We start from the raw sequence: 14,724 nt of genomic DNA, 5'->3' as shown, positions 1-14,724 counted from the left end.
GCATAAGTAACTCAACTATAAGAGTTTAATTAATTAAACCTGCTTTTGAAGTTCGGAGTTGGCCTCTTTTTCTTCGCGCTAACCAAAGATGCCAACCGGAAGTGACGCCCTACTCCATGATCTAAAATGTGCAGACGTTATATAATTACCAAGTCTACCTGAAATACTGTAGATTTAAAGTTGCCATCATTTTTTATTTGTATATCATATCTAAATATAATGCTTGCTTTGTGCAAAAATATTATGGACCACGTCCTTGCCGCCACCTTTATTTGGTTTAAGAAAAAAGTGAAAATATATATTACATATTTTATACTTTAGGGAAACTAGAAATGCTCAAATTCAAGATATGTTCAGTTTACTTGTTAGACCTTTGAAGACATAGGAATTCTGATGATATGGTCATAGTTGCAGGCTATAATTTTTCAGAATGTCGAGGCAATTTTCTTGATAACTTTCAATTCTTAGAGATCAAAGTGCAAGCTTGTGACCTTGTGGAAAGGTATTATCAATTTTTCAATATGCATGTGATTGAAAAGACTGAAAAGAAAACCAAAATAAAAGAACACTCAACATGCACAGGACATAAAGTTACTTCAACATTTCTTTACCTTCTCTTTTCTATTTTGATTTTCTTATCATGGAAATCATACTGAAGAAAGACAATACATGCATAAGAAGTTGGATTTTATTTAGTCCATTTTCAAAATTTACATTTTCTGTCGAGATTCATAAAAAAAGATAAAGCATCATCAGCTTTGCAGTCTGTATCACAAAAAGACTGCAATAAGGAAAGAGTGAAGCAGAATGAAGATGACTTGGTAGGCACATTTTTCAAATGATACATGTTAATCTAATTTATGGGAAAATATGTACAGCAATGATTTTATCTTGTGGTAGCACATGCTTGGGACTTCCGCGTCAGAGTTCACAGGTTAGTAAAGCACAGATTTATGCAGACAAAGACTTTTTCCCGGTCTATAAAAGATGTATCAAGTTGACCACATGAGGCAGTCAATTTCCCAAAACTGTATGCCAGTTCAATTTGAAATAAATTAAACCTAAAATGAGAGAGAAATGAGGAATATCAATGAACTTGTGAAACTAATTGACTGGCGCTTGTCAAACTAAGCATTTTAACAGACTTTAGCAAATTAATTAAGAATACTGAGCTAAAAGTGGACAAGACATCCACCTGATGAAATAACTTGAGAAATAAATTAGAAATGGTTAGTTGTATTGTAAGTACCTGATTTTCTCTCTCTAGCCTAAGTTTGATACCTTTGCATAACTTATATAAAACCTGTCACTTTCTTTTAAAAACTCACAGTAATTCATTCATTTATCACAAGTCCTGATACCACCTAAGACAGGCACAGGATTCTACCCTGCAGAATCCACATACCCTCAAGTCAAACATGCTGGATATTCCATACAAATAAAGGACACTTTTCTTGTTTATATACATAACACTTTTGTACAGTCTTTGCACTTCCATTATAACAGATTGAAGCATCTCCACGTACAAAGTAAATGGAAATTAAATCATGTTCAGTGGATTAAACCTTGAGTGAATCCAAAGCTTAAATTGAGCACTTAGTTACATGTAAAATGAACGAGTTCAACTGCCTTTACATTGAAAGAAAAAGAAAAGTAATAAAACTATGAAATTCTGTCGCACTGGATTATCTTGGAGATAAAGTTTGAAGTTTGCGATAAACACAGTTCAGGGTGAGTTTCAGCCATCCACACCAATTTGGTGAAACATTGTAAAACTGACCTGTGACCAGTGCCCATGGAAACTTCACTCCACTCAAACAGGAGAAACACAAAAAAAAAAAAACTCTGTTAACCAGCTATGCTAAGTAGTAGAGTGTTGCATTGATAAAGTATTGTGATCATGTTATTAAGTGATTCAATTTATACTCCCAAACATCAAACAGCATTATAATTTAAGGAAATGTTAACTGTGGATCCGCCCACCAGCCATTGAAAGTTGAACAACAGAACAAACAAAAAAAGACTAATCCAATATAGGAGGCAGTGAATGTTCAAAGTTTGTGGGTTTGCTTAAGTTAAACCCCCGAAGACAAGTCCAGTCATTCCACCTGCTTTCATACTGCAAACAGCTTATTCCTGGCTCATACCACTTCCTACGACTGTACACACAGTGCTGTCCTAGGCCTAACAGCAGTGTAAACTAAACAGTTGAGTGGCTATGAAGCTCCACCTACACATTAAGGATCTTGCTGAGGTGGAACCCGAACCCGAGCCTACACAAGTGTAAAAGGCCCAACAGTTTGAGGGTATGGAGGGTGGGTTGGCGGTTGGGACAACAGGGTCACTTGGGTCCCTTGGAAAGGGTGTCTGTCTCAGTGGATTGGCGGCCATCGTTCCAGGCCTCTCGTGTGCTCTTAAGGGCCTGTGTCCGTTGCTGGTCCACAACCACATAGTCAACACGCTCATCCGACACTGCCATTCCAGTTCCATTGCTTTTAACCTTCATAAAGAAAAACACAAAACAGGTCTGTCTTGGAGTTCCTTTAAAATTACTTGTGAACACATGGCTCAGGATGTGAGGGCTGATTCATTCCTACCTTCCTAGGTGGGGTAGACTTCCCGGAGTCAAGATCCAAATCCAGGTACTCCACCTGTTTGTCTCCCTTCGGCTTCACCATCGGGCTGCTCCCACCATCCGCAGTCATGGGTGCACCGAGCTTCATGTTCTACATAAGCCAAAAAAGGATGCTTTTATTCACTGAATAGGAACATTAAGCCAGCGTCAGTGAAGCAAAGTCATACTTCAATACAATCTAGCATTGTCACAATAACTAATATTGGTTTGTTAAGACTGCAAGAGATTGACTGATTTGATTTCCCAAAATGTTGGTTCTTTCACAAGGTATGTTCTGCGAGCCCTTCAGAACTTCAGATGATGTACTTACAGGTGGTCTGATGGTGTGTGGATTGGAACATTTAAAAAGGAGGAAAAAATAAACAGCAAAATGTGTGTGTACAATTAGCCAATATAATCAGTCCACGTAAACTAATTGTCAAAATTAGAGCAGTGAATAACAGCACTACTTAGTTCATCAGCGAACACCTTTTCATCTCGCTAGTCCAATCAAACAGGCACCAGACTGGAAAAGTGTGTTCAGTGAAGCGTATATTCATAATTTTGCTGATACAGCCAAGAAAAATGGGCACCAGACTGACATGCCCAAACTGCAGTTGATTCAAAGCTGTCCAATGAAAAACAAAATACTTTGCAAAGTATCTCAGATTTTAATTTCAATTCTGAAAAGGTTTTTGTAGTTTTTCAGATTGCAGAGTTTATGTTATTGTTTAGTTTATTATGTTTTCCCCATTTTAAACTAAATAAAGTAGTGGTGGATCAGTGACATCACTTTGGGTTTACAGCAAATTCAAGATAAGGAGAAAAAGCTTTAGTGTTACTAGAGAAAAATCCAAATTATGATATTGTGACAACACTAAAAGGTAAATGTTGGACCTATAGGTAGTGTTAATTTCTAACTACAAGTCGGGGTGGTGTTATTAGAACTAAGATGGTGACAAAACTAGTGCATACTAATTGTAATGAAAGTAATGGTATTTCACATCTTAAAATCACTGCACTGCAAACTGAGTACCCAAGCAACCGTTTCTAGCCGGTGTTGGGGAGGGATAAAAGCACAGCAAAGTATGCACGATGAACTTGCCGACTGTCTGATCAAATAATAACACCTTAAACTGGTAACCCCTGGTATTCTCACAGAGCAGGCCATGCACGTCTAACCTGGCAACCCTGCTCACCTCCTCTATGATGTAAAGGTCCTCCACCTCCCTCTTTACAGGGGTGATGGGGACTGTGCAGTAGAAGGACTCCTCTCTACATAGAGTGAGAAGGAAGCAGTAACAAAGGAAAAAAGAAACAGCAGATGGTCAAGAACGAAATGCGGGAAAAGGAAAACGAATGAAGCCAGAGTCTGGTGAAGCCAAAGAAATGAGGAACTAGGGAGAAATGAATTAACATAAGTGACGAAAGAACAGGAAGTCAGCAGACAATATCAAAACAAATGTTGGGAAAAGTTAAATTGTTACAGCAAGAAAAACAGGAAAAGTATTCACCTAACTGTAAGATAAAGAAACCCCAATGACAGAAATGTCATCCCATCAATGTATGGCTGATGTGCCCACTATTATTAAGGTTGCATAAGCCAATTGTGCCTTCCTGCAGGCATCACAGAATGCCTAAAATACATCTCATTTTGATGTCATTTAAGCCAATGCCTATGAAACAAAAAGCGATCTTTTGATTTACAGTAAGAGTACTTTGACAAAACAAGCTTCTCCTATTTTAAAGAACACAATACCTGAAAAACAAAAGAACAAAATAGAGAATAAAGAAAGCAGAGCTGCAGAACAAGAAGAAATTGCAAGGAAAAGAGTTGAAGTGGCGAGGAGTCCATCTGCAGCAACCAGTTATTTTTCCACACTAATGTATGCCTTAGAGGAGTGAGAGCTGGACATAGGCTTTCTAATAGTTTCTGAGCAGCAATTACAGCTTAAGATGCTAGGTTGCATGGTGTTCAACCCTGAAAACATTGCCTGCCTCATACATACTCTCTACTGTATTTACAGTGCATCTGTAGTAAACACTGTCTTTGTACATTTCATATACACAACAATGATTTAAAATAGTTTCAACAAGCCACAAAAACATATCACCATAATAATCAAATAAGACATTGAGCACATTTTTCCAGAGCTTTGATTATCTTCGATTTGTGATTAGAAAACAATAATCATGCAACTTCTTATATCAGAGGATAGTTGTGTGTTACATACTGGTTCATCTGTGGACTTATTAGAGACCATGGCTACATAATTCTCATCACAGTCTTCGGAGTCAGTGCTGGAGGCCGTACTATGCACTGACGCAGGTCTCGTTGGCATTGGAAACCTAGAAAGACTGAGCAGCATTCACAATGTTTACACAACGTCTTCCAGACAAGTACAGTCTCTGGTGAACACAAAATATATCACAGACATAACAGCCACAGCTATAAATCCACTGCAGCCTGCGGAGTCCCTGCAGCACAAAGCACAGGAATAGACCTGATACCAGACAATAAACTGCATTCAGCATAATGTAGCTCTGAGGCAGATCCCAGACCAGCGTCTATGAGCAGTGCTACGTCGGTCACAAGGTGACTAAAGTAAAGCATGAAGTGTTAGTGCCTACTTATTCAGTTAATTGTATCCACTACAAAAGGGAATGTTCACGCCAAATAATATTTTGACGACAAAAAAGAGAAGAAAACTCAACTGTGTTTTGTGTTGGTAATTTAAAACCGTTAGGGCAAAGCACAGTTTCCGTAACATCAGCTGCCGAAATTAGACCCTTGGAGAAGAAGTGCAGTCATATCTTTGTAGCTATTTATTTTTTTAAAGCACAACTATTAAGGGAAACGCATGTTTTTTTTGGGTTTTTTTTTTTAAAGGGCTCAGGAAACTCAAGAGTGGTGTGAACATGCCCTTAGTTGTTAGCAAAAATGCAGAACTACAAAAAATGCTGCAGATCATTTTAGATACTTACTCCCGAGCGAATGACCGTGTGACAGGCGAGCGGATAGGCGTACAGGGCTCCTCCCATTCTGGCAGTGGTTTGATCTCAAGTGGAGCTGGTCTTCCTGAAGAAAAGTACACATAACAGTCAGACACTGCTTAAGAAACATACTTTAGCTACATTTATGTAAGGAGGAGAAAGGTCTACGACTGAAATGTTGTAAATACTGTGAAATAAATCAACCTGTGTGTTCAGAATTTTTAATTGTAATAGTTTTAAATCGTATCATTATTACTAATGCAGATCAAGACTGGAAATAAATAAATAAATAGCAACTCTCTCTAGTATCATTCATATAAATTACAAATACATTAATTAAATAATAATTAATAATAGTCAGCAGTATTTCCCACCTGTTTATCCCTTTAATTTCTATCACCCAGAGTTCTCAAAAACAACCATTGATATACTGTATGTGTGTGTGTGTGTGTGTGTGTGTGTGTGTGTGTGTGTGTGTGTGTGTGTGATATAGTTTGAACCAATTTCCTTCCTTTAAAAAGGTGAAAAACAAGACAAACTGAAAACAACTGAGCAATACTACAATGCAAAACTGTGTGCAATATTGTGTGCAAGGAGCCAGACTAAGACATGGTAAACTTGCTAGTACACTCTGTATGTACACAAGCAGAAGATATCATCTATCTGAGTGTCTTTTATTAGATGATATCATTGTTCAATTTCCCCTTGAAGAGCCATCTACTAGTTTTCAGAGACATGTGAGTGTTCTTGTGACAATAATTCTGTTGTGGTTGCTACATCTGAATGTATATTTGGAAGGACAATATATTAAATAAAAACACAAAAAGAAATGTTTTGTAAAAGAAACGTTAGTAAGTCATTTGTTTGACTGTGTGTAAGTAGGCACATCAGAGGGAGAAGGTAGTTAGTATAAGGTGGTAGTAACAGTTTATTCTGAGAGGCATGCTGTGACTCCAATCCACCGTGTATGAAGTGCACACTCAGTCCCCTCCTGCTGGGATTTCAAATAAGACTGGATTAGTGCAACAGCTCTGACACCCGTGTTTTATTCTTAAACCTATTTGGGTAGCTCTGGATGGATGTGCTCATCGCAGCCAGCAAACATTAAAAGGTACGGTTTAATTGAGTCTGGTTTGCACACAGTTTCTTATCAAACCGGAGGCCGGAGAAACAAGAGAAATCCAACAGTACATCGCATGCAAAGAGTCAAGATGAAGTAGAGTTTGAGAGAGGTCAAGGAATGGAAAGTTTTCAGATACACGTGTACCTACCCTTGCGTCGTCCCCGCGGGAATTCACCTACGGTTTGAGAGTCGGTTCGCTCTAAACCGACACCTTTTGCTCTTATTATTTTAGGACTCTGACCTGATTGGTGAAAGAAGACTTTGCTTATTATAAAATTTTTGGTGATCACAACAGTTCAGCCCTACTGTAACAACTTCCCTGCCATGCAAAGCAAAAAGACGAGACTTTGCAGAACAACAAAACTACACCCTCGCGTACATCCAAACACCTTTTTGTGCAGCACAGTTTTCAAGAGGATGATTGTCATGACAACAGCAGACCCATACTGCCCAACATGCACCTCACTCCATGCACCACGGCTTCCCACACAAAGACTGACATCACAGCTGTGCATGCACAACGAGCTGTGCATAGGCACTGAGAGTACACTGAGAAATTATGTCATGTTACGAAGACGAAGACACACACACACTTCTGCAACCCAATTGAGCCACAATCTCAAAGTATGATAATTAATGTCAGTTGAACATATCATAGAGTTAATAAAGTAAAAGCCGTTTGCTGGCCTTGACCACAGATGTCAAAACCCTCGCAACATGGCGGAGGCAAACCAAAGCAGAGAGAGAGAAGAAGCAGAAGGTGGACATGGGTGGTAGTGAGTTCAATTAGTCCACAGTACAGAGGAATCTTGTATGGCTCATGGTAAATAAAGAAATCAATAATATGCAAAGTAAAAATCAATACAGCATGAGATATTGTACTAAATAGTGATGTTACTCACGATTATAGTACTTTTCAAATCATCAACTGCAAATGCGTTCCATAAAATGAAAATGCATCCACAAGATGCCATCTCATTTTGAGATTCTTTTAACACTGAACAAAACAATAGTAGTAGATACACTTCAGTGTATTAGCGTTAAAAAAACAAAAAAACATGGTGAAGACAGTCGAATAAGATGACGCGATGAATAGTATAAGTACATTTAATTCTCAAAGAAAAAAAAGGAAACATCTGGTTTGCTGGACAATACCAATGAGAGGAAGTGATACATAGCAAGATAAACTACAAATGTAAGGGCCAAAACTACAAAGGGGGCTTTTTACTGCCATACCTTTCTGGAAATTATGGATCAAAAGCTACAGGCCTAAAAATGAGTGATACCGACATCCCCCAAAATTCTGTTCAAATAGTTACACATTTCTAAAGACTGGATGTAATACGTGAGGGGCAAACACAGTTTTGTCGAAGAGCTGCCGAAAATTGATTGGCTACTAGCAGGTATAGTTTTTCCTCCTCAAATTAGGCTTGCTTTATATATATATATATATATATATATATGTATATATATATATATATATATATATATATATATATATATATATATATATATATATCTCTCAATGTAGTATTCCTATATGACAATGTAGTATTCCTGTTTGACAATGTACATCCAAGTTTCAGGAGTACTGACGATTTCCAGTTAATAAAAATAATTGTATAACTTTTTGCCATTGTAGTCCCGCAATGATGCATGCCAAATTTGGAGATGACTGATTCAGAGGTCACAGAAAAAAAAAAAGTGGTGCACGGAGGGATTCCCCACTGGGGAAGTGTAAACCTTGAGAAGGCGTCCTATTTTTTTTCCAGTGACACTGACTGCCATGGCTTTTGGGTTTGCCTACGTGATGACTCCCTGTCTCCCTGACATCCCTCATCAGTTCCCTTTCTCTCTTTGCCCATTGCTCAGCCTTTCAATCTGCCCAGATTGCAAGTCCCTTTGCTATTAGGTCTTTCATCAGAGAGCTCCATTGAGATGAAGGGAACAAAGGGGATTGAGGTGACCACTCCGGGCTTCGGTCACTCCATGGCACAGGGACCAGCCCCCTCCAAAACTGTCTACAGGCCTCTTGAGCTCCGTACAAAAGTGCTTTTGACAAGGAGCTTACTGTGTTGGATGTAAGAGGATGTAGCAGGCACTAAACTAATTTATCAAGAGGTGAAATAAGCTGGTCAAGGACGGGCACAGAAAAATACGATGGTATTTAACACACCAGACAAAACAAGGGAGACAAAATTAGGAAACACATTTGTCCACTGAAGTATGATGAAGAAAAACACTGTATTGAGAATGGATGGAAATGATTAAATGCTGTGCAGATGGCTTTATGACCACGAGCCAGCACTGTGAGAATAGCAGCCGAGTGTGAGACAAAGCATGGTCAGTTGTTGCATTAGTGAATACTGAGCATACTGAAGCAACAATACACTCTGGCACACATCAACCCCCGCAGCATGAACTTGATAAAACCTACAGAATATTTATGAACCACACGTGCATGGACACCCGTTGTCCTCTCACCTTTGCGATCAGGTTTGAGATTTCGGTCCACAGGCGGGGGCTGGCAGTCACTGAGCATTGGCCTGCGAGGCGGGGTCTTGGGACTGGAGCGGAAGCCCATGTGGGCGGGCGGGGGGACCTGTTTTCCCAGCGATGAGAACTCCATGGTGCTTGGTGTCATGGGCACATAGTTCGGTTCATGCATCGGCTCCGACAAAGTGCCCGAGTGATGGTGTGACGGCGAGTTGGCATTCATGGGTACGTAGTTCTGGTCGACCTCTTCTGTGGACTGGCTGCCCACTGGCATCATTCCTTTATTTTTCTGAGGGGGACGAGGCAAACGGACATGTTCAAAAAGGACAAACATAGCTGGTATGTGCCTCTAAACTCAGGCCACAGGGGAACATTAATGATATTCAACTTTAACATATATTAAAGTATTAAAGTATATTCACAACACAGAATAGCATCATGGGAGTAGAGATAGGAATGCAGCATTTGCAGTGAGTACAGCGTATTGTATGAACAGCTGAGAAAAGTCGGAACTTTATTGTAAGCAGAAAAGTTGTGTTTTCTCTGTGCACATTTGAAAATGTTACGTCTCTAATAACAATTAGAATCAAGATTGTAAAAACTCAAAAAGGTATCTTTAAAAAAGGAAACTGCTACTTAAGCGCACGCATGAGTTCTGAGATATGCAAGTTAATAAACAAGAGAACCTTGGAACAACACTTACAAAGTAGCTGTTGAAGCTTTCATTGAAGTCAAATGAACAGCTTTTCTCAGAGGGGAATGATCGAGGAATGTCATAGCAGTCCTGGGATCCAAAATCTGGAACAAAGAAATAAATAAAATGACCAAATATACACTTCCATATTATATCCTGCACATACTGTTTCCCCATATCAAAGCTAAATACTGAATTTCAAGCACATATATGCTACAGCATAATCCCAACGACACACATAATAGAGGCATAATTAAAATACAGTATGTGTTACCATGAGACTGGAGAGACTATTTTGTTCAGCGGGATAGAGCTCAGTAGCCATACAGTATGTAATGACTACTGTTTAGAACAGTATTATTTCTTTTTGCATTCTCATTAGGCACTAATGCAGTCGCTAATGCATTTCACTTACGGCCACAAGAACCACAACAGTGCTAGTGTCCGCTTAGCGGTAGGGGACCACCACGGGGGATAATTGCATTTAGAAATGTCCTTTCTTTGAAAAGTTGTAAAGGAAAAAATAAAGTTTAAAATTGGCCCGTTTACAGTATAAATAGTTCAATCATTCAATGCACCCTGGCCTGTTTATTTGTCATCAGAATGCAGGGCAGACTTAAATCACTCCACCCTGTCTCGTGTGGGGTGAAATATTTACAACAGCCTCAACTACATTCAATGTGAACTCACACAACGCATAGTCTGATGAGGCTGGGTTATTCACCGTCTGTGCAATGACAGTTTGAACATTTTACAAGAGATTTGCGGAGGTTGGGCTGATAACTGAGTTTCACCAAAAGACTTCAGGGTCTCTTGGGGTTTTGTAAACAATTATCTTGCCACCAATACTTCTGTGATGACATTTGTCACCACAAGAGGGAGGAGTGAGTGGAAGAATATATTATGTTGTGTCCATCCATACTTCATAAGTTTCTCTCTTCTTGTCAAAAAGTTGTGTTCCATCTATTTTAAGCCTTTCTACAAAGGATGCGGTGAATCGTTTTAAAATCGCTGCTATAAATGTAACCTTTTATTATTAGCTTTGCTTTATTTTCTAATTATACTCAACTTTCATTATAAAATGCATCTCCGGTCTCCAAATAATATCTGATTAGTCAGATTTTAGCAGAATCTTCTCTTGCTTTGATACACAGTGGAAGAGATGAGGGTGCACAAACATTGCTGTTGTGTTACATGGACTTGTAAACCCCTACTTAAATAGATAATATGGGGTGTTTTGGCAGATTGAGAAGACAGCCCCAATGCTCCCACGGTAAGTGACGGTATAGCACAGTACATGTACAAGAAAGAGGGTTCTGCTAATAACTAGCAAAAGATATCTGTAGTTTCAGTGATGCAACAGAGGGGATGCACTTGTCCACAAGCAAGGACCTATGAAGAGGATTCTTAACGTATGACCGTATAACATCAAGGCCTTTAATAGTCAAGAGATCTGCAGAAAACTCTCTGCTTTGTGTTAAGGTCTGATAAGCTCTTGATAATTTGAATATTTTGTGAACATAACAAAGTAAGGCCAAAAATAGGGATGAAGGTATGAAGAAAACATGTCGAGAGCTCCTGTGATGTCATCCATTAAAAGACTGTAAAAAAGGTCCCAAATGCCGACCTAAAAGTTCTGCAAAAGCCATACAAGATTGATACAAAATATCACTGCACTTAAAGGTTAAAATTGGAAAAAGGAAAGTGGCTTTGTCAATGTGTGTGTCCTATCAAACATTACATTAAATTCATATTTAATTTTAAGACCATAAAACATAGTGGTTTTCCAAGGCAGAGGAAATCTCTACTCCAACAACAGAAGAAAAAAAGAAGACGAACTCCCCGACACAAACCTTTGCGGAGGCGTGAACAGTCCACTGTGCCAATAGTGTTGCTGCGTAAAGCCTTATTCCCAGCACTAGTAGGCACACAGTAGTTTCCGTCCGTCTCTGATGCTGAGCGAGGCACATAATAGGTGTCCGTAGGGGAGCGCTCAGCTGGGGGCGGTGGGGGTCCTGAGGTGGAACTGAGCGAAGGCTTGGGCGGTCTGGGTGGGGGTACTGCATCTCCCCCACACTCTGAGCCTCCTACACCTGTCGAAACTGACAAAGTGCGGGGCACCTGGTAGGTACAGTTTGCGCCAGGTGTAGGTGGGATATCATAACTGATGGAAAGGTTGCGCATCTGTGACTCCATTGAGGGCTTCCGTGACGGTGTGTTGAAGACGTAGAGCTCAGAGGCATCCCCGCTGTCCGGATGGGCCACAGGGGAGGAGGCTGACTTTGGGAGCAGCACAGTGTCCTGAGAGTAGCTGCGAGGGAGGTGGTAAAGGCCGGCGTCAGTTGATAGAGAGGCACAGCGTGATGGAGGCGAGTCGTAGATGGAAGAGGCGGAGGCAGGGGCCGGGTGCTGTGGGAAGAAGCCGTTGTGCGAGGTGTGTTTAGCTGAGGAGGTGGAGGATGTGGGCGTGCGGTGAGAGGGGAGGTTGTCATTCAGGTCTGTCTCTGAAGAGGTAGACTTGGAACACTCAGCATGAGCTCTGGGGAGACAATATACAAATCACACCAGAGAATTAGATATGCACAATTGATTTTGGCCAGCAAAGAAATCCACTCAGTCAAGGTAAGCCTTCACAGCATTGTCTGCAAGCCAAGGTTAGTAACATAAGTAACACATTATATACAGACATCTTGTCACTCATCTCGGCACCTCTAGCTATATTAGCATCTCTTTTCTCAGAAGATGTTGGGCGAATGCCGTTTTCAACATGCAGGCAACGAAAAGCGTTGGGTAGAGTACAACTCAGTCAGTTCTGATCTACAGACGCCGTGAAAATCTACAGCTGTGAAGTTTCTAAGTGTCGCTGTTGATCCGCCTTGTTTTTTTTTTTTAAACACGTACAGCACTCCACACACAAGCAGGCAGTTCCAGCTGGATGGCTGGCCACTCACAGACTAGCCTGAAGAGGAAGAGTCTTGCTCTCACATTCCTCCAGGAGCAAATACTCCTGGTCTCCCTCCAATGGAGAGTGACGCTGCACTGAGCTACACGCCACACAGCAGAGACAAGGACAAGAGTGGCAGTACAGATGACATGTACAAAAAGAAGAAATGGGTTGGAAAAATATTCAGTGAGAAGCTTATGTCACTGTGTAGCACTACAGCAAAGTGAATACGGAGACTCATGCACACAATAAGCACACGTGGACACAAACTCACCTGTTGGGTTCAGGCTTTTTGCTCTCACAGTTGACGAGCCACAGGTAATCCTGGGGCTCCTCTGAGCTGGACTGAGACTCCAGGTGTCGCACATTGACCGGCTGGTATGGAGGGGGCACACTGGACAGCACTGCTGCTGGACCGGCGATGTTGCCCAGTGCCGGGTGTGGTGCGGTGTCCACCACCAGGCCTCCCATGGCTGACTGGTGAGCAGCTTTTGCTGCCTCTGTAGGAAAGAAACAAGAGGGCTGGGGTTAATTCCTCTCACGACTGTTTACGTAATATCTTCTTTAGAAAATACAAGGTTTGTCACAGATGACTGGAGAGGAGGTGGGACACGGCCACTGCCACTGAAGTAACGATCACCTCCACTAAAAACAAAAGAATTTCATACACTTTTTATGAAATTAAGCCTTAAACTTCAGGGATGCTATATGGCAGTGGTTCTCAAATAGGGGTACGGGAAGGCACTCCAGGGGGTAAAAAAAAATAGTTAATTAATAAATATTCAATAAAATATAAGTTCATAAACTGAATTGTATATATTCTATATTAAATCAGACACTGAGCACAGCGCTGTGTATAACAGCTTTTTTTCCCAACCAAAATGCTTTACACTGGTCAGGGGATAAAAACATATTTCACAGGGGGTACAACGGTGAAAAAAGCTTGAGAACCATTGATATATTGTACAAAAAGGCCAGAAATGACTGACTTGCATTATTCTTAGGACCGTAATCAACTGATTCAATTGATGCCAAAAGATGAGACGCCATCGAGATCTGTCGGACACGGCTCAGCAGATGTCCATGAATGGCTGTTGAGGCTTACATATTGTTCAGTGGCTTTGCGGTTATTAATCACGGCAACAGGCAGCATTCATTAGAATATCACATTAATGTTATGTAAGGCATCAGGTGGATGGACGTTTGAAGGATCCATCAGTTCTTTTATTGCCCTATTTATTTCATGGACATCTCATACTGAATTGACTAGATTTGTACTTGTCCTATTATAAGCATAATGCTGGATAATAACCAGTGTTGCCTTTTTGTTCCAGCTGAACCCTCAGTCATCCCAGGAAGCCGGGCCCTGCTCCTACTGTGGCCCTGTAAAGCCCACTGAGTCCGCGCGGGTGATGCTGGTGACTGATGATATTAAGCAGAACGTAAACAGTGAGCTGTGTTTGCCAATGTCAACTGGCTGAGTAAACTTAGACCCAAGCTGTTTCCTAGCAACCCAATGTAACAGTCTACAGTCACCACACTGACACTCCATCAACTTTACGAGTCTGTAATTTCTGAACCGGAGACTCAACAACTAGAGGACAAATCTCAGATATCTCTTTAGAATAGATCCAAAGCTGTTAGCCTGTTGCCAACAACAAGTCACAAGAGTCTAAAACCTCACTTCCTACTTGGGTGGAAGATTTCGGGGAGAACTCAAACCTTTTCATGTAAAGCGCACTGTCCAACTTGAGGGGAAGGACATGATATACGTAGGTGTGACATGTGTGACAAGATTCCCTCATTAGCACTGGCACTGAAAGCTAATATGAAGTTACAGTGCACTCCAGTCATTGCTG

The 14,724-nt window shown here is 40.7% G+C and overlaps 1 protein-coding gene across 1 annotated transcript in view; it reads right to left on the bottom strand.

Annotated features, from left to right (window-relative positions):
- Positions 1-672: 672 nt before the first annotated feature.
- The window catches only part of gab1 (GRB2-associated binding protein 1), a gene marked incomplete at its 5' end in the record, with an annotated part of 49,328 nt that continues 35,276 nt past the window's right edge, over positions 673-14,724 (bottom strand). Inside the window, 9 exons of the mRNA XM_079219725.1 lie at positions 673-2,500; positions 2,598-2,726; positions 4,849-4,972; positions 5,600-5,693; positions 6,880-6,972; positions 9,216-9,516; positions 9,931-10,025; positions 11,775-12,460; positions 13,140-13,365. Coding sequence (XP_079075851.1) covers positions 2,342-2,500; positions 2,598-2,726; positions 4,849-4,972; positions 5,600-5,693; positions 6,880-6,972; positions 9,216-9,516; positions 9,931-10,025; positions 11,775-12,460; positions 13,140-13,365 — 1,907 coding nt within the window. The 3' untranslated portion in view covers positions 673-2,341. The remainder of the gene's footprint in view (positions 2,501-2,597; positions 2,727-4,848; positions 4,973-5,599; positions 5,694-6,879; positions 6,973-9,215; positions 9,517-9,930; positions 10,026-11,774; positions 12,461-13,139; positions 13,366-14,724) is intronic.

This window comes from Taurulus bubalis (genome assembly GCF_910589615.1).
Source record: "Taurulus bubalis genome assembly, chromosome: 6".
NCBI lineage: Eukaryota > Metazoa > Chordata > Actinopteri > Perciformes > Cottidae > Taurulus > Taurulus bubalis.
Note: the sequence above shows the minus strand (reverse complement) of the source record. Positions and strands in the feature narration are given on the sequence as shown.